This window comes from Arvicanthis niloticus, chromosome 1, assembly GCF_011762505.2.
Source record: "Arvicanthis niloticus isolate mArvNil1 chromosome 1, mArvNil1.pat.X, whole genome shotgun sequence".
NCBI classification, from domain to species: domain Eukaryota; kingdom Metazoa; phylum Chordata; class Mammalia; order Rodentia; family Muridae; genus Arvicanthis; species Arvicanthis niloticus.
Window position 1 is genome coordinate 162,772,732 of NC_047658.1, and position 19,545 is coordinate 162,792,276.

Below are 19,545 nucleotides of genomic sequence, written 5' to 3' on the forward strand. Positions count from 1 at the left end.
ACACAGATGAATCTCCCCAGGGACCTAGAAAGGACAGTCTGGTGATTTTAATGGCATTTCTGAAGTTGACTTAAAATGACCTTGCACATAAGCAGCCCACAGACACATAGTTAGGATGTTAATTTCATGTGATTTGCTTTTGAAGAATTTCTTTTCATGATTTTGAAAGCTTGCTCTTTAAGGAGGAGGGCCTGGTGGGATTTACCTTTTGGGTGTATGAGATGTGTTAGCCCAGTCCTCAACATGACCCTTGGATTCTAGAAGGCCCTTAAGAAGTCAAAACTGAGGCTATATGAACTGCATTTATTTCACAGTTTAAGTTCAGATCCAGCACCAGCCTAGGTTGTTAAATTTTTCTATTGCCATAAACTAATAAACAAAACCCAGATATGCCAGTTTTGTTAAAACAATTACCTTCAGTGGAACAGTAAAAATTACGATGTTAAACCTTCATGCTTGTGTAGAAGTAGCTTTTTGTAATTTTTGCAAGGAAGAAAGGATTAGTCCTGATTTCTCTCGTGGTATTAGAAAGCATAGTTGCAGCCTGAGAAGGATGTCCGGCCTCCCACTTAGCTCTTTGCCCAGTGCTTTCTCACAGCTTCATAGAATGAGTTTGTCACTGCATGGGCAACAGGAAATATTTATCTAAAAAGAAATGTTTAGATAAATTAGAATCCAAGGAAGAAGCTGCCACTGCAAACTTAAGTGCTTCATGCACGGGGCAGCTGACACAGCGAACTGCTACTCTCCAGATGGGCAGCAGGCCACTCAAATGTGACCCCAGACTGTGGTTCTAAGGTAGCTGTGGATGCTGCTGTTGTGGTCTGAGGCTCTGTGCTGTATTAGCATTAACACTTTTTTGAAATATATATATTTTATTGAAAATAAATTATTTTCATCTAATATATTCTGAACATAGATTTCTCCCTCTCCAACTCCTTCCAAATCCTCCCCCCACTCAAATGTACATCCTTTCTTTCTCTTATCTCTTCAGAAAATACGTAAACAACTCAGAATTTTAAAAATAAAAAGCACAAAAAACCAGAAAACTCAAAACCATAAACTGTAATATACAAGCAAAAGATTAGTAAGGCCAAAAGAACAAAATAAAACAGAAAACCCAAAGCCACGCTGCAGAACTCACTCTGTGCTGGCACGGACTCCCTGGCATGGGGCCGCTCTTGCATGTCAGCCAGCCAGACTCCCCTGGAGGAACTAACTTTTTCTTTGTAAGTGGGTGTCGGTTACAGATGTCAGGTCTTGGTTAGGGATGGGAGATCCTGTTCACTTCCCCATCAGTGCTGGGACGGAATCTGGCTTGGACTTTGGCAGGCCCTGTGCCTGCTGCCACAGTCTGTTTAAGTGCATACGTGTGTCAGTCCTGCTGCGTCTCCCATCTATTCTGGCTCTTAGAGTCTTTCTGAGTCCTCTTCCTTACAGCTGACTGAGCCCTGAGGGGAGGGGCTTGATGGAGACACCTCATTTAAGACCAACTGTTTCAAAGTCTTACACTCTGGCAGGTTGTCCATTGTGCGGCTTCTTATCAGTTCCCACCTCCTACAGGAGGCTTCTCTGATGGTGGCTGGTGAGGCTCTGATCTGTGAGCATAGCAGAATGTCACTAAGAGTCATTTTATTGCTCTGCTCCTTTAGCAGAACAATAGTATTGACTTTCCCCAAAGTCCACAACCTTTCTACCTTCTTGGCCACCTAAGCAGTGTCAAGTATTGGTTCTAGCTAATGGAGTAGGCCTTGATCCACTCTGAGGGTTGTCTGGTTATTCCCATAATACATCTGTGCTTCTTGCATCAGTGCATCTTGTCAGCAGGTCAGCTAGTATAGATGTCAGGGTTTGCAGCTGGGTTGTTGGTTACCTTTCCCCTCTGATAATGTGCAGAGTGTCTTTCTAGTACCATGAACACTAGTCAGTAGGGGTCAGTCTGTAGTGAGGCACCACCTCAAGGTCTCTGTGTTCAATAATATGTGTCATCTTAAGCAATGGGATCTTACCATCAATTTGTGGAAATTAACCAGTATCCTTGGCAGTACTCTGAGATATTTGAAGGTTCCCATAGTGTCTCGTTTACAAATGACTCAACTAAATGTAACCTGTTTTCACAATTGGAGGTTTCATTTGGGAGTGAACATTGGGGCATTGCCTTCCCTGTTATTTTTGGTGACTCCATTTATATTTCTCTCTCTCTCTCTCTCTCTCTCTCTCTCTCTCTCTATATATATATATATATATATATATATATATATATATAGTTTACAGTAAAACTTTTAGTTCAAGAAATGATATGCATACCTATGATCCTAGCAAATTCTTACTTTTCAACCAGAAAGAAGAGCATGTCACTTGTTTTTTATAGCATAGCCGGGAGGTTGTTGGAGCTAGCACACTGTTTGGGCATCGCTGAGTTATCAGAAGTTATCGGAAGCAGTAATTGGCATTTATTAGGAATTATGTTTTCTCTCTCCCAGGAAACCCAGTATCACCATTAAGTCTTGGAAACAATTCACCACCTAACCAAGTAAAAACTGTAAGTTTCTTCACTGTATTCTGACACTTTCTGTGCTACTAAAGAGACATTTGTTAGGGTCAGTCAAGGTCAAGTTTGTGATTTCTCTAACCTAGGACTTTTCTTAGGAAAAATGTCATATATATATAGATATATATATATATATATATATATATCTGTAGATTCCCATTCAAGCAGTTGTCATGTTTAGAGTGTGGCCTGTGTAAGCTTTACCCAGTGTTCTCCAGGGTCATAGTGAGCACTGACAGAGAACATTGCCATCATCACAGGACCCTCTAGATTCCTTTCTGTGACCACCTCTGTAGGCTTTGTCCCTCCTTGAGCATTGGCAGTGCTGATGGGTCCTGAGTTATACAGTTGGTCACTGAGAACATTTTCTAAGTGGAATTGTATTGCAGGCTTCTCTCTTAGCAACTCCTCGGTGATTAGGCTGGCTTGACTGTCAGTATGAATGTTTTGTCATGAGATGAAGAGTCAGTGATACGCAGTATTAATTGGAGTAGTACTTGTCTTTGTCCATTTTCTAAGTGAGTCATTCAGTTTTATGTTTTGGATTGTTTTTCCAAGACATAGGGCTTCTCTGTAGTCCTGGGAGTCCTAGAACTCACGCTGTAGGCCAAGCTTGCCTCTGCCTCCTGAGTCCTGAGATTAAAGGCATTCACCACTGCCAGCTGGCTTCATTTAGTTTTTGTTTGTTTGTTTTTTAAACAATATAATTAATTTCATATGTGTATGGTTTTGCATACATTCATGTCAGATTACCTGGGGCTTGAATTTCAGTTGCGAGCTGCCATGTGGGTGCTTAGAATTCAACCTGGGTCCTGAAAGAGCAGCCAGTGCTGGAACCACTGAACCAACTCTGCAGCCCTCATTTAGGTTTTAACTGTTAAGTTTTGGAAGGTTTTTTTGTGCTTCAGAATCCAAGTCCTGTTGTTTGGTTTTTTGGTGAAGCACAGTCTGCCAGCCCTTGCTCCTGCCTGCCCTTGCTCCTGCCTGCACCTCATCCTCTGAGCTCTGAAGGAGACTTTTTTGCACAACAAAAGGCTTCATTTAGGGGCTGGCTGGCTGGCTGGCTGGCCAAAGTCTCCACGCGTGCTTTGGACTTGGGAATTAAGACTGCAAACTCTTTGCTACTCTAGATCACTCAGACACAGTTCTTGTTGAGAAAATTTTCAGAGTTTTTATAATTTGATCTGTTTGAGTTTACTTTGTCAAAGGAGCTTCAGTTGAGGTCTCTTCAGTCATGTGTTCTCCTGTGTGTCATGTGTTCTGCTGTGTGTCATGTGTTCTGCTGTGTGTCATGTGTTCTGCTGTGTGTCATGTGTTCTGCTGTGTGTCATGTGTTCTGCTGTGTGTCATGTGTTCTGCTGTGTGTCATGTGTTCTGCTGTGTGTCATGTGTTCTGCTGTGTGTCATGTGTTCTGCTGTCCTGGCTGCTGTTAGTGGAAAGGTTAGCTTGTCTAGGTTGTCTAGGAATTAGTCAAGTCAGTTGAAGATAATAAAAAGTTGTAGATGCCACAGATGTGTTCTGTTCTTGATGGCTTCCCACTCACTGGTCTGTTCTTCACCAGCGCCACAGTCACAATCAGTGCCTAACAAGTCCTGAAATTCATTAGTTCATTCATCCACTATCCAGATAAGTCCTGAAATCTCATTGATCCATTCAACTTTATTTTGACTTTCAAGATTATTCTAGACATTGTAGTTTGCCTGCCTTAAGATAAACTGATTAGAATAATCTTGTCTGTATCTACATGGAAACATTGCTCTGATTTCAGCATGGATTGCATGAAATCTGTACCTGTTGGAGAGTTAGGCACCTTTTCTGTATTGAGTCTTCTGACCACAGTCCGTGGCTCCATGATGTTGTCTCTGATCGCTTTCCCTGTGCAGTTTTTAGCTTCTGTGTAAGTCTCTTGTTGGATTTATGCTTAAGAGTTTTGAGTGATTCCTACATTTATGTGCCCTTGAATTCATTGCTAAGAAGCAGAAATAATAGAGATTTCTAAACTTAGCTTGTATCCTGTGACTCTGTTGAAGTCATTTATTCTAGGAATCAAATGCATTCACTACACTGATTCACACTGACAGATACTGTATTCTGTTTGGTGGGCTATTCAATATGCTAATTGGCTAAGCAGCCTTGCATCTCTGATAAACACCATGTGTCGTGGAATAAGTGGACTCTTCTGTTTCCTCAAAACGAGTCTCCATTATTATTGTTGAAAATTTGTTCTCTGGTGAAAACATCCTGGCCTTTGACATTTCTATTGTGGGGCTCTTAAACTGTGATTTGTTTTATAAATTTTAAGAGCTGGTGTGTGTTACTTATGTGATCAGTTTTTATGTGTGCGGAGTTGAGTCTGTTGGTGACTGGCTGTGTGGCGTTTGCAGGGTGTGTAGTCCAGCTGTGTGGCGTTTGCAGGGTGTGTAGTCCAGCTGTGTGGCGTTTGTAGGGTGTGTAGTCCAGCTGGACTCCGTTTTATTTATTCACTTGGATGCAGTAAGATTAGGGAGAGATCACTGATGTGGGTGCGTGTCTCCTGTGACCACGGGCTGCTCTCAGTTTTTCTCTCACCAGAGCTTTAAGTGTCCCATACACTTTGATAATGTGTAGGGTTTTTTGTTTTTGTTCAGTGTGCCTTAACTTGCCCTCTGACACCCACATGTTCTTTAGAAGAGTGTTTTTGAGTTTCCTAGTGTTTGGAGTGATGCCCTTACTGCCTTCTGATGTGTGTGATGTCGGTTTCAGCTTTCCTTTCTAAGGTCCCAGCTTCTATGGATGATAAGCAGAGGACACATGCCTCTGAGCTGTGCCCCAGCCTGCAACTCTCTTTAAAGTTGTGGTTTGATTTACAGCTCAGCTTACAGGCTTGCTGTTCCATACTCTTTGAGCTTTTGAGCAGAGTGTGTTCTGCCCTTGTTGGCACAATGGCTATTGTGTGTCCCACTGAGCCTATTGACTGTACGACATCAGCTACTGGGTTCTGATGCTAGCTGCTTCTGTTTGGTCAAATTAGTTGTTGAGAGAACAAGACTCTCCATCTGTGCTCACTGGTTTCCTTTCTCTTCTTCACACCGTGGACCACTGCTGTTGACTGAAAACATGCCTATGGTTGTGAAGTCGTCTTGTTAGACTAACTGGTCACGTAATGTCCTCTGTGGAAATTATCTTTCCTCTGTAACCTTTTATCTGATAGTAATATGCTGTCCCCTGGTCTCTGTTAGATAACCTTTATGAGCTAATATTCTATCTCTCCACTGCTTGAATTTCACGTACAAGATGTATGTATCTTACTGACATCTGTTAACCTGTTTAACTGTATGGAAAGCTTATCTCTGCTCTTTGTGCTTCCTCCCCATTCTTGTGAGTTCATTGAACACTTCATAACTTCAGTTTGATCAGCACATATCTCTGAATAGCTTTCCTAGTGGTTATGTAAATGTTATGTTATGTACATACAGCTGGGGGGAGTCATCATTTTACCAACTTGAGCATAGACAGAGTTGGCCTTATGCTACTTTCATATGCCTATGTTTAGAGTTCCGACTGTGTAAGGGAAGAGCAAGGAAAGTCTTAGCTGTCCTGTTTTACCCGTGAGGCAGCCCCACATGGAGTGTTGGAAGAGACCTTCTAATATCACTGTTCTTTGTTTCATAGAAGCCCAGCAATAATGTGACTCCTGAAAAGTCAAAAAAATCCCACAAGTTGTTTGAGAATGCCTTGTCCGTAAATAATCCAGCACTCTTCAACTCTTTAGGACCACCCCTTCGGTCAACAACCTGCCACCGCTGTGGCCTGTTTGGTAAGCAAGTTTGCTTTTGATGTCCACAGGGTGATCTTTCTGTACATCTGAGGAGTGGATTGCCATGGTGATCATGAACTGCATGTGTAATGTTTCATGGAACTGTAATGGCTTGGGTGATGTTGTGTGCCCATTATTCATCCTGGTGGCCGTTGCTGCTCGTTACAGCCTCTGTTCCTCCTGCACTCTCACTCACTCATTTAAACAAAGGTGACACATCCCGAAATGCCAGACACACATCAAGACAGAGGACATTTCTGTCGCCTCAGAAGCTGCTTTCACGTCCCTCCCGTATTCTACCCCTGAGGCAGTCGTGTCACCAATGGAATTACAGAGCCACAGGCCCGCTCCTTTGTATTTTACTTCATTAGGAACGGCTTTAGATTAATCTGTCAGTGATGTACCAATTATTTGTGTTTTTTGAGAAATGGTTAGTAGCCACTGTATAACTGTATTATAGTATTTCGCAATTTGTTTTAAAAAATGAACAGATGGCTGTACCCCTTTGCCATATAGGATGTGGAGTTCTGGCAGTTTGTCTGACCCTGGTAGGAGATGTTGTGCTCATGTCTAGCTTTTGGTTCTGGCAATCAGAGCTCCCAGCACCTTTGCTGGGTTTGTGTTCAGTGTCTGAACCAATGGTCATGGTCATAGGAACCCTCAGTTCTCTAGAAGAGTAGTCAGTGCTCGGAACCACTGAGGTAGTTCTCCAGCCCTTCTCTGTAGCTGGATTTTGCTATTTTGTGGGCCCTTCTTTCTTTCACCCTTCTCTACTGTTATTCTACCCTTGCAACCCCTAGCACTGGATAGGAGAGAAGAAAGGATAGAGAGGAAGGGGATGACATTATGGTTAAACTGCTTCTTGCTGATTAGGGGCATCAGGTTCCTTGGAGTAAGTCTGATCTTCACTGTCAGGATATCTAATTTTTTCTTCTTTGTTCTTTGCATATGACTACTTAACAAACCACAACCAACATCAAACAACTAACAACGCCCCCAACCAACCAATAACCCACCCACCTCTCAGAGGCCCTAGCACATATATAACCTTCTGAAAAGTCCCCAGAGTTCCAAACATCACATAATTGCAGAAACTATCTGCAGCTGGCAAAATCACACCAGTGCTAAAGGACAAGGAAAGTCGGAGTCAGCGCTGCAGCATGAAGCAGCCCCACGCCAGGATTAAGATGAAAAGATAGAATTATTTCTGTGTTTTTAAAAGAAACCAAAATGCCAAAATTGTTACTACACCCTTCTGTAATGCCTTAGACTGAGACAGACTGTGCTCTACAGGGTCCCTGAGGTGTTCCCAGTGCAAGCAGACGTACTACTGCTCCACGGCGTGCCAGAGGAGAGACTGGTCTTCCCACAGCACCGTCTGTAGACCTGTACAGCAGAGGTGAGCTCCAGGGAGTTCATTCTTTGGAGTCAGTGAACACAGGTAGTTCTGGGAAATGAGGATTTAATGAGTTAAGCAGGCCTGAGTTATGTCCATGGTTTTGCAACCCCTGCCAGGCCTGCTTGCAAGTCTGCAGCACTAGCTAGTGCATAGCAAGATTTAGGACTGCAGTAATTTTTTATTTTAGATTTGTTGTTTCGTGTGTGTCTGAGCACCACGTGTGTATCTGATACCCGAGGGAAGTGGTGAACCTCCATGTAGGTGCTAGGAATTGAACCCTGGTCCTTTGCAATGACAATAAGTGCTCTTAACCATTGAGCCAGCTCTTCATCCCCTCAAGTACATTTTTAATGACTGGCATCTTCGAGTGCTCTGCTTGTGGCCCTGGATGCAGCCCTGGATGTTAATGATGTCACCCTCATAGTGCCTATGGAAGTGTGGCTTTGAAATAAACATGTTGTAATCTGACGGTGTTTTCTAGTTTATACACAGTTGTCTATAGGATGTAAGGATTGTATTTCACAGACAAGGATTCTTGCTGGCAGCCTGCCCAGCATGGAATGGTCTTGAAGTGGGACACGGCATCAGATGTAGCTTTGAAGAGTGAAGGTCTCCGGCCTCCTAGCTCTCTAATTACACTGAATGCTTGCTGATAACTTCCAAAAGATTCTAAAAACGCCCTTGCTTATTCTATGGTTAAAAAACACTGGTTACTTTTCTCTTTAGCTCTGTGTTTTGTTAAGCATTATAACGATCTGTGCTTTGTTTTACTCTTTCTTACAGTTCTGTGCTTCATTAAGTGCTAAAAACTTAACTCTTTATTAACTCTTGTTACTTGTGCTTTAAAACGTGCTAACATCTGGTGATCAACTCATGCTGTTTAGCAGCAGGGAACTGAGTAAAAGGACTCATTGCCAGTGCTCCTTTCTGTGGTGAATCAGCTAGAAGCCTCTCTGGCTAAGCTGGTTAATTCTTTGTGAACCAGAGAGGAATGAAAGGAAAAGAATTAGGTGATTTATACAGACACACACAGACACTCACACACACAGACACTCACACACACACATACACATTCAAATATTCATACTCTGCCTGGGCCCGACTGTCACAATCAACTCCACAGGTATTCATGCATGCTTACATACATACACAAAGAGCTACACACAAACATATAGTCAAACAGACATATACATTTGGATGGATGGATGGATGGATGGATGGAAGGAAGGAAGGAAGGAAGGAAGGAGAGAAGGAAAGAAGGAAGGGTAAATGGATGGGGCAAAGCCCCCAAGTCAAACCACTCAACCGACAGTTTTCTTTTCTCTGGTCTTTTATACCTTCTTAGACAAAAACTTCTTTAGAAAATTACCTCAGAAATAAAATGTTACACAAAATGGGAGTTACAGAAGAACGTGGATATTAAGTTCAAAGCAGTGTTTCATTATAATATGCTCATTACAAGTTTAAAGCAAGTTTTTCATGGCCATGTCTTATTATAGTGCACACCTGTGGCTTCCTCCTTGGACCTAAATGTTTTTCCTTGAACACAAAATTGGCCCAAGTCTATTTTTCTTTTTAGTGTAATTATAAAAGCTCATTTTATTTCCTGTTGTAGAACCCTTCACTTACTATGATGAGGAGTGAGTAGATTCTTTTTTTGATTCTAACTTTATTACATCTTTCTAACAACTAAGGCCATCTCTTAAAAACTTTCTTCTAAAATTTATTGAATAAAATCAGGATTTCTGTAGAATCATTATCTATTTGTGTATAGGGCATCACTACAAGATAGTACATCTTCTTAGGTCTGCAGAAATCTGCTCAAAAGGGTGGCTCAATACCTAGTGGTTGTTAGATATTTAATAATAACAGGAAAGCATATTCATAGCAATCTTTCCTCCAATTTAATTTTCTCAGCCTTGCTTAGAGAAGCAAATCTGTCGTAGATTTTAGTCCATGGCAGAACCATCTCAGGAAGATTCCCTGCGGGTTCTTAGCTTCTCCTAGATGGCTCTGGGCAGATACTGAGATGTGGGCTATCCTAGGCCTTCATATTGGGGGTTTTGAGGACACACATGGTATACTCCCATAGGGGAGCCTCTCATGGCAAGTCAAGGCCACTATTCTCCACAAGTTTTTCCCCTTTAAGTTTTATTGATTGAGAATTTAAAGAAACAGATTTGTGACTCCTCTAAGTTTCTTTGTACTATGAGTATTATAATCACTTGTTTTATTACAGTTTGCACAAGCTTGAAGATAATAAATCACCATTTGAAACAAAGACCATTGAAGTGAAGAATGAGGTAGGATTTTTTTTTTTTTTTTTTTTTTTTTTTTGGCAGTAAAGTAAATTTTAAATGTCCTTTATAAAGATATTTTGAACTAATGCATTATGTCTGTATTTACAAATTAAGCAAAACCCCACTAGTTCCACAGTGGTGGGATGGGTGGCATAGCATGCCTGTTTGGGGCTTTGGGGAATTATTTCCAGTGTGTCCCCAAAATGTCATTGAGCAGCTGTGTTTCTGTATGAAGTAATGTGGACTAGAACAGACACTTGCTTTGTAGCTCCACTAGCTCAGCTTTCTGTCTGTGGGTCTCCATCCTAGGCCTGTCTCTTGGGCATTGCCTTCTGTTAGCTGTCCTCCATCTAGGTAACTGTTGGGCCAAAGCATTCATAACACTACTCTGTCCAACTGGCATTCACAGAGAAAAATTCTCATCTTTCTGTAGCTGATAGTGCCTTGTACTGAAAAAAAAAATCAGCTCTCTACAGTATCTATCCTTACAAAACACTAACAGGTAAACATTCAAACTTTTAAACGTTTCCAGGAGAGTGGCTACTGCCTTCAAACTCAGCATTTGAGTGGCTGAGGCAGGTAGATAGCTTTGAGTTCCAGGATAGCTGAGGCTATATAGTTTCTGGACAGCCTTCATTGCAGAGTGAGAGAATAGCTCAGAAAACGAAACAAAACTTCTTGAAAGTTGAATGGATTCATCTCTGTAACTACCTGGAGGTCATTTTCCTGCCACCCACATTCCTGCTCTGGAGCCCGAGTTGCATCCCCTGCTTGCAGAAAATGGATCTTAGAGTCTTAGAGCCTCCCAGCTCCTGTGGTTTGTGACTCATGCATAAGAATGAGACTTTGTGGCCACCGTGCCAATGGGAGTCAGGCTGTGTCAAAGATGTGTGTACTTGTTCCCAGCAGGTTGATTGTCCCCTGGGAGTTACTAAAGAAATGACAGCTGGTGCTGAGAGAATAATGTTCTCTGAGCTGAGAAGTCTCCAACTCAAGAAAACCATGGAAATAAAGGTACTGGCTTTGTTTTACATGGAGAGAGATCTAAAGAACGGCTGGGCCTTATTCTTTGTTTGCTGTACTTGCATTGAGTTTACTGTGTAACTAGGCACGGATGAGACCTGATTCAATCAATAGACTATGAAAACCATGTACTGCTTCTTTCTATCTTAGGTATAAAAAGTAAGAAACCTATGCTTTTTCTTTTTTTTTTCTTTTTTTGTCTTTGAAAGGGTACAGTTACTGAGTTCAAGCACCCGAGTAACTTTTATGTCCAGTTGTATTCTTCGGAAGTTCTAGAATACATGAACCAACTCTCCACAAGCTTGAAAGAGGCATATGCAAATATGGTGCCTGAAGAGGGTTATCTTCCTATTAAGGGGGAAGTTTGTGTTGCCAAATACACAGTTGATCAGGTAAGCATTCGCTGAGGAATTGTTTAATAGGCTGCTCAGCCTTATCTCACTGGGGCCAGCTCCTGACGATGGAGCTGTTGGAGCTGCATGGGCTGTCTGGGGGCAGACTCGGTTCACCCTGGGCAGTTGCCAGAGGCAGGCGTACTCCTTCTTGCACTGGCCCAGCAGGCTCTGCCGCCTCAGTCCTAAGCAGCTATGTATACACTGCTTGCTGGCCTTCAGAGTTGTACTTGTGTGTGTAGCTGAGGTGGTGTGTGACTGTCACCTGGGCTAGAGTAACTTCTGAAGATGTCCTAATTGGACCATTTCAGGGATTTCTCATCAAAATGGTGGTGAGTTTTGGGGTGCCTCTGGAGGAATGTTGCTTGCTAGGATTGTGAAGTTGTGTTTAAAGCAGGGTGCTGCACATTTCCCTTGCAGACCTGGAACAGAGCTGTAATACAAGATGTTGATGTGCTGCAGAAGAAGGCACATGTCTTATACATTGACTATGGAAACGAAGAGATAATTCCAATAGACAGAATTCACCAGCTAAGCAGAGGCATTGACTTGTTTCCTCCTTCCGTGAGTTCCTTCTTTGTAAACTCCTGTCAGCCAGCATCCCTGCTGTCCTCCTGGGTCACTGTCTGTGGATGAATACCCTGGAGCTGCCTCTCTTGTTGTCTCTCTCTAACTAAGTAGCATCTTCTGTGAGTAAGTAGCTTTTTCAGACACATCTTATTGGCTCTAGAAAATGAGTCATTTCTTTATATAATATTGGAAAGAAGCCAGAATTGATGTGTAGTAAAGGTAAGATTTGTATCTAATATCTATTTGTGAAGCTTCAGTTTCCAACAGTTAGCGTTGCCAGCAGAAGCATCAGAGGTAAATGTAAGCACACTTGACACGCTGTACCTGGTTAGTACTGATGGCGTTTGATAATTGTTTTCATCATGAAATACATTCTTTTAAAAACTCTCTTTAGGTGATTAATTAAAATGTTCATATTTCATATTTTCAGGCTATAAAGTGCTATGTGTCAGGAGTTGTCCCCACCACGGGCAAGTGGAGTGAGGACTGTGTCGCTGCTGTCAAAGCCCTGCTGTTGGAGCAGTACTGCTCCATCAGGGTCGTGGACATCTCAGAGGAGCAGGTGATCACCTGTGCCGTCGACGTTGTGCTACAGAGTTCAGGTAAGATGTGAGTCTTAATTCCCACCTGCTTCTCAGAGGAGCAACAGAACCATGGAGTGAGACCAAGTATCTGTGGAGAGTCATTCCCCTTGTGCAGAAATGGAGCCTTGAGTTAGCTGTTCGTCCCAGACTGTGAAATCAGATGGTTTAGCAGACCAGATGCGGACCAATAAGAGGCAACTATGTTGTTATCCTTCACTGTCCTCGTAATGGCTGCTTTGAGTTCTGCAGCTTTACACGGGGAGACTAAGGAGTGTCTCTGATCTGTTGACCCTGTGCGTTGCCTGCAGCAGCCCTCCCTCCCTCATGCTGTGCAGAGCGTTGGCACTAGTGTTCAGTTGAGAAGCGGACACGGTCGGGCATCCTGCCCTTCCTTGGTGGCTTATTGTCTGTTAGAAAAGTGACTCCTCATACTGAATTACTCACTGCCTCAGTTTCCAAGACACTGTGCCTTTTCTCTCATAGAAGGCATATCATGGGTGACTTGGTAGAATAAGAGTTTGTCTGTTGAAGTTTGGTATGAAATCTGTTTTTGTTTCTTTGACGTGTGTATTTCATGTTGGGATATGAGTTTATTATGTCAGTGGCTGCTCTGTTTTAGCGTGTAATTCTGTGGCTCTAATGGATTTCTTTGGATAAACTGGTTAATTTAAATGTGCTTTGGAAATGATAACTGACTTTTCTATTTGGAATTTTGATGATTTTTTTAGAGAACTTTTTGGTCAGGTGACCGGGAATTTTGTTTAAATTTTTAAAACTGCTTTTCTGGATGTTATTTTGCCAATAATTGGGCTACTGAAGCAAAGCCTGTGCAAGGAGTCATGATGTCTGAGACACATGGCTGGCTTGTTTCCTATGTTTTCTTTGCCTATGATGTTGTACGTAGTGTCTCAATGGAGATCTATTTTCTGAATCACCTTTTAGGAAAACAGCTGGACCATGTGCTTGTGGAAATGGGATATGGTGTGAAACCCAGTGAGCAGAGCACCAAGAAGCAAAGTGTGGACCACAGTGAGTACACAGGCCACAGTGAGTACACAGGCCACAGTGAGTACACAGGCCACAGTGAGTACACAGGCCACAGTGAGTACACAGGCCACAGTGAGTACACAGGCTCACACTGAGCAGGGACCACAGTGAGTACACAGGCTCACACTGAGCAGGGACCACAGTGAGTACACAGGTTCACACTGAGCAGGGACCACAGTGAGTACACAGGTTCACACTGAGCAGGGACCACAGTGAGTACACAGGTTCACACTGAGCAGGGACCACAGTGAGTACACAGGCTCACACTGAGCAGGGACTCTGTTAGATAGCAGTGCCTGAGGACTGAGGTAGCATTGTCAGGACCACTGCATACAAAAGGGTAGAGTTTATTCAGAAACACTTTCTTAATCCCAGGCTTTTCTCCTGCAGATGAGTCCTAATAAGCTCTCACAAAGGGACACTTTAGCTTGAGGGCTTTCCAGTGCATACTGCCTTAGTGTGGTTGGTTCCCGGCCTGGGTTTTTACCAGTAGCAAGGTGTTCTCTGAAATTCTGTTGTAGTAGGACAGTGTTTAAGTCTGTAGTTTTTTGCTTGTTAACTGCGTGTGTACATGTGTGCATGTTTGCATCAAGTTTAACAAGGGATCCACCTTAGATCCACCATGAGCATTTTTCATTGACATTGCTTTTATGGTCTGTTCCTCTTTGACTTTGTTCTTTGGATGTAGACATAACTCACTGTCTTTTGTCCATGGTGCAAAGGTGATACCAGGTTGATGAATATTCACTCCAAAGACAGACTGGACTGCCCTAAATCTGCCATCTCCTTTTGCCTCCTATCCTGCGCCTGTTTACTTGGTTGCCAAGTCACCATTGGCTTGCCTCCCAAATATGCTTGGTTATATCTTACTTTCTTCCTTCTCTCCATCCATGTTTTCTTACCTCTGTCTCTTTATGAGCATTTATGACGATAGGAACAACCTTCTGTGGTTACCTTTTATCTCCAGCCTGGGTCCTATAGCACTTGCCCTCATGGTGTCCCTAGAACAGAAATGTTGATGAAAAAACATTGAGTGTTTCTTTACCATCTACAGTGGAAAACTAGACAAAGAATAGTCCAGTAGCTATCATGCTTAGGGCTATAAGTGCTGACAGTGCAGAGTAAAGAACATAATCAATTGAACCTTGGACCACGACAGTAAAAGTTGTTACAAGAAAGCTAGGAAGAGCAGCAGGCAGAGAGGTAAGTGCTTCTGGGTAAGGGAGTCACTCTTCAGTAACACAGATGCAGTAAGAAGCAGGAGGGCCAGAGAGTCCTGTCTGCTCTGCTAAGGTTCCCTAGAGGTATAAGGGTTGTATGGAAGGGAACCACACAGAAAGACTATGCAAGGGTGGGATAGAGAAAACTCCCCTGCAAAAGTGCCTGCTGAGATGTGGGATGAAGTAGTCTTGAAGGGACAGTAGGAACCTAACAAATAAAGAATGTATTTGTAAAAGGCATTAATTTAAAAGGACTTGGCTGGATCTGAAAAACTGAAACTGAGGTATGACTGGAGGTGACCATGAAGAAAAAGTGCAGGAGGAGATCATAACGTGGGGCGTGAACAGGGCAGTTGTCAGGTGCCTCAGAGCTTAGTGATGCCTTGATAAAGATAGAGACAAGAAAGGAATAGAAGATTGGTAACTGTCCTGAACAGTTTGGCTGTGAGCCTAACAGAACTGAACCTGCTGTGCTGTCCCCGGACCTGCCTGGGACACCCTTATACCCTGCCTGTGGTGGCTTGAATGAGCATGGCCCCCAGAGGCTCCGGATATGTGAGTGCTTGGACACTAGGGTGTGGCTATGTTGGAAAGGATTAGGAGGATAAGGAGGTGTGGCCTTGTTGGAGGGGGTTGGCTTGGAGGCTTCGGAGGCCTGTGCCAGGACCAGGCAGTCTTCTTTTGCCTAAAGATCAGGATGGAGCTCTCGTTCCTCAGCATCTAGAGTGCCACCATGCTCCCACCAGGCCCCTGCCCATGATGATAATGGGCTAACCCTCTGAAACTGTAAGCAAACCCCCAATTAAATCCTTTATAAGAGTTGCTTTGGTCGTGGTGTACTTTTCACAGCAGTAGAAACCCTAATGGAGACACTGATGGTCTCTCACTGATAGCAGGCTCTGCTGTGGCGGCGCCTCTGTCCTTCCCGTAGGGGATCCCAGTGCCCACTGCACTTCAGGACCTGAGCACATTGCTTAAATAGCTCCTTCCCAGTTGCTGTCATGGCAGATTCCATCCAGTAGATTTTCAGCATGTCAGTCTAGAGTGAGACCACACAGGTCGGTGGCGATATTAACTCTGTAACTCTTGTTATCTGCTGCTTTATGTGTCTGAGTTAAAACAGTGAAACTAGCCTTGGTCTTTATCTGAGCAATGTCTTCCTGGTTCCTTTGAGGGAACCGATTGTCTTTCAGAATCCAGATAGTTGATGGCTTGATGACTTCTCTCCTCCAGAAACTCCCCACCCTTGAGGACACTACAGTCTGACAGTCTTTTAGGCTGTTTTTACTTTCAGTCCTTGGAGCTATTTTGCATTCTGAGGGTTTTTTGTAGTGTTCAAAGCCTCTGCTCCTTCAGACTGTCAGCTCTAAGCCATGTGATACTTACATTACCTCTTCCTTATTTGAACCAGTGAATGCATTTTAAGTGTAATTTTAATTAAATTGAGTATACTATTGTAGCAAATGACTTTCTGTAGGGTTCCATTTCACTGGAAAGTAGGCTCTGCCCCATGTCTCTTCAATAGGATCAACCTTAAATTGTACTTTCCTGAGCATCTTAGAGGTCGAATATTTTATGAGAGAGCACTGTAGTTAGGTCTGATTCTGTAGTTAGATCTGACTTTGTTTATGCTCTGGTTTTCCTTCTTTGGCGATGCAGAACTTCCCTTTCTGAAGGTCTGGTACCCAGATGACTGCTTCCCTTACTGAGTGGACTGTCACCCACTCCATCTTGGTGCCTTCAAACAAGTCAAGTTCCCTGGTTTCCTCGTTACTTTGTTACTGTTTTGTCTCTCTCTGTGATGCAAAGGTCTTTCTGTTTTCTGACAAGGTGCTTCAGAGGACGGTGGAGGAGTGACAACTGAGAACAAGATTGTGACAGACAGAAATACCCTGATCCCCAAAGTGCTGACTTTGAATGTGGGTGATGAGTTCTGTGGCGTGGTTGCCCACATCCAGACACCAGAAGACTTCTTTTGTCAGCAGCTGCAGAGCGGCCGTGAGTGGGTTTTCTTAGTTTGTTGTGTCGCCATAACGTGTTCCATGAGACTCAGCATGTCATCCAAAGACAAGAAACCACTCTTCTGTGTCTAAGATGTGCTTTGTGTCCACAGACAAGCTTGCTGAGCTTCAGGAATCCCTCAGTGAATACTGTGGGCACGTGACTCCACGCTCTGACTTTTACCCAACCATTGGGGATGTGTGTTGTGCTCAGTTCTCAGGTAAGGATGGTTTTACATACAACTGAGTTAAGCCCCAAATCTTTGATTCACACCAAATAGCCCCACTTGGCCTTGAGTATTAACACGCACCAATTACGCCCTAAACGAGTCCAGTGACACTAGACCAAAGCAGTGTGGTAATATATGCTTCTGTAAGGGCAGAGCGCTAGCATCAAGAGGCTTGCACGTACGGTTTCTGTCAGCTCCTTACTATTATATGGAGATGAACACTGACATGAGTGTAGGCTGTAGAGCCTCACACTCCCTTCTTTGTGAGCTTTGTTTGAATTAGCAAGGGGGCCCGGAGGCCCAGCCCAGTCATGACCTCTGTCGCTCCACAAGTTTTACTTTGTAGAAGCCTAGTTGTGTTACTGTTGCTTTAAGGGCAGCCCCACTAGCCCACTCAAGAGCCAGCAGCTCAGAACCCATCAGTGCCTTCACTTCTGTAATTACATATCCATGTAATTTATCCTGCTGTTCTAGAAACGGCCTTACTTGGTGCCTTAGCAAATAATCGATGTACCTCGGAGATTCATGTAGTTGGAACCTGTTCTCATCCGTGCTGAGCTGCCTACTAGCTATCTGTTGGAGAAACAAGTCCTATTAATTCATACTTATGCTATGCCATGGCATGGTGCTTAATCTTCATTGTCAGCTTGATTGGATTTCACACCAGGGAGTGACTTCTCTGCCTCACTGTGTGCCAACCTGACACCATGAGCAAAATCAAAATCAGTCTTTCTTCCTTTGAGTTACTTATCAGGTATTTGGTTGCAGGGGGAAAAAAACCAAAGTGATTACTAAGCTGAGCACAATGGTCCTACTTTGGGATGCAAGGCTTCTGGTAGTATTTAGTGAGCACGCATGCTGAGTGCTTGGTATTGTGGCAGAATGTACATGTGGCCTTCTCTGGTTGGGGAGCACTTGTGCTGGCCGTAGAGTGTCTGAGACACCTCTCTCCTTGTTTCAGAGGATGATCAGTGGTATCGCGCGTCAGTTTTGGCCTACGCTTCTGAAGAATCTGTCCTGGTGGGATATGTCGACTATGGAAACTTTGAGATTCTTAGTTTGAAAAGACTTTGTCCCATAATTCCAAAGTTGTTGGATTTGCCAATGCAAGCTGTAAATTGTGTGCTGGCAGGTATGGAGTGCTGTGGTCCTCTCGTTCAGGCTTTACTTTGAGGAAATGAAATTAAATATGTAAATGCTTGTTTTAGGAATTATTTTAACATCCCTTTAACAATTGTTAGGAGTGAAGCCATCATTAGGAATTTGGACTCCAGAAGCTATTTGTGTCATGAAAAAGATTGTACAGAACAGAATGGTCACAGTGAGAGTGGTGGGCATGCTGGGCACCAGGGCCCTGGTGGAGCTCACAGACAGGTCGGTGGCTCCTCACGTCAGCGCGTCTAAAGCTCTCATAGACTCAGGCTTTGCTGTGGAGGAAAAGGACTTAGTGGCAGAAAAAGGCAGCAGTATGCACGCAGCCAGCGGTAAGTAGGCTGTCCAGCAAACAGCACAGGCTGGATCCAAGCGTGGGGGCAGGGTTTCAGGGGAGCTGAATCCGAGAGTGGGGGCAGGGTTTCAGGGGAACTGGTGTTTAGGTTGGGCGCCTTTTTACCTTTTTAACTGAACAGTCATATAAATACGCCTCAAATTGTGTAAACAGAGATGTGTGTTGAAAGTTTTGATTAGTCAGAAATGTGTGACACTCAAGTGATGAGGTTAACTGCAATCCTGAAGTTTAGGTTCACTTTCCTCTAAAGACACCAGAACGTCAGTGGGAACTGAGCTGTCCCAGATTCCTCCACAGCCCTGCCAGCGACCGCCCTCCCCACCCAAACTATGTCTCCTTCTTGTGAAAAACACTCAGTTATTTTTCACAGTTCCCTTGGCCATGGAAGGAACAGCAGAGGCGTTGGAGTGGACATGGGTTGAGTTCACTGTTGATGAGACGGTGGATGTGATGGTCTGCGTGATGTACAGCCCAGGGGAGTTCTATTGCCACTTTCTTAAAGACGACGGTAAGCTGGCTCCAGGAGCTGTTCATTCTGGAAGTATATGACCATGTGACACTCGTGTTCTTTATAAGCAGCCAGGCACAGAAGGACTTGATGGCACTTGGTTTGTGTTATTCTGTTGTATGGCCATTTTAGATTTAGATTTCATGGCATATCGCCTAACATCATTGTTGGAAATTAAGTCTGTTCATTGATCTGATGGACTGTTACACTCACAGAGACCAAATGCTATAGCAAGAGTACAGTGTAGGAGTAATTGGGAGGGGGCGATGAGTGCGATGTAAAGTGAATAAGTAAAAAAAAAAAAAAAAAAAAAAAAAAGTGAAGTTGTCACAGATCAACCCTGGTAGACAGCTCATCAGGAAGGAAAGAAAATATTAGCCGGTGTCCCAGAAGGCTTCTGTGCTCCTCCTCCTCCTG

At 43.5% G+C, this 19,545-nt stretch overlaps 1 protein-coding gene across 8 annotated transcripts in view; it reads left to right on the plus strand.

Moving 5' to 3' along the window:
• Tdrd1 (tudor domain containing 1) overlaps positions 1-19,545 on the plus strand; it is a 41,097-nt gene that overhangs the window by 5,215 nt on the left and 16,337 nt on the right. For 6 of the 8 annotated variants that reach the window (XM_076925510.1, XM_076925534.1, XM_076925543.1 and 3 more), the window contains exons 3-16: positions 2,484-2,542; positions 6,204-6,348; positions 7,642-7,747; positions 9,987-10,050; positions 10,954-11,061; positions 11,280-11,462; positions 11,883-12,026; positions 12,463-12,634; positions 13,559-13,645; positions 16,714-16,881; positions 16,997-17,104; positions 18,075-18,245; positions 18,355-18,597; positions 18,991-19,128. In XM_076925510.1, the coding sequence (XP_076781625.1) occupies positions 2,484-2,542; positions 6,204-6,348; positions 7,642-7,747; positions 9,987-10,050; positions 10,954-11,061; positions 11,280-11,462; positions 11,883-12,026; positions 12,463-12,634; positions 13,559-13,645; positions 16,714-16,881; positions 16,997-17,104; positions 18,075-18,245; positions 18,355-18,597; positions 18,991-19,128 (1,896 nt within the window). The remainder of the gene's footprint in view (positions 1-2,483; positions 2,543-6,203; positions 6,349-7,641; positions 7,748-9,986; positions 10,051-10,953; positions 11,062-11,279; positions 11,463-11,882; positions 12,027-12,462; positions 12,635-13,558; positions 13,646-16,713; positions 16,882-16,996; positions 17,105-18,074; positions 18,246-18,354; positions 18,598-18,990; positions 19,129-19,545) is intronic. The other 2 variants (XM_076925527.1, XM_034514902.2) reach the window with 1 other exon arrangement.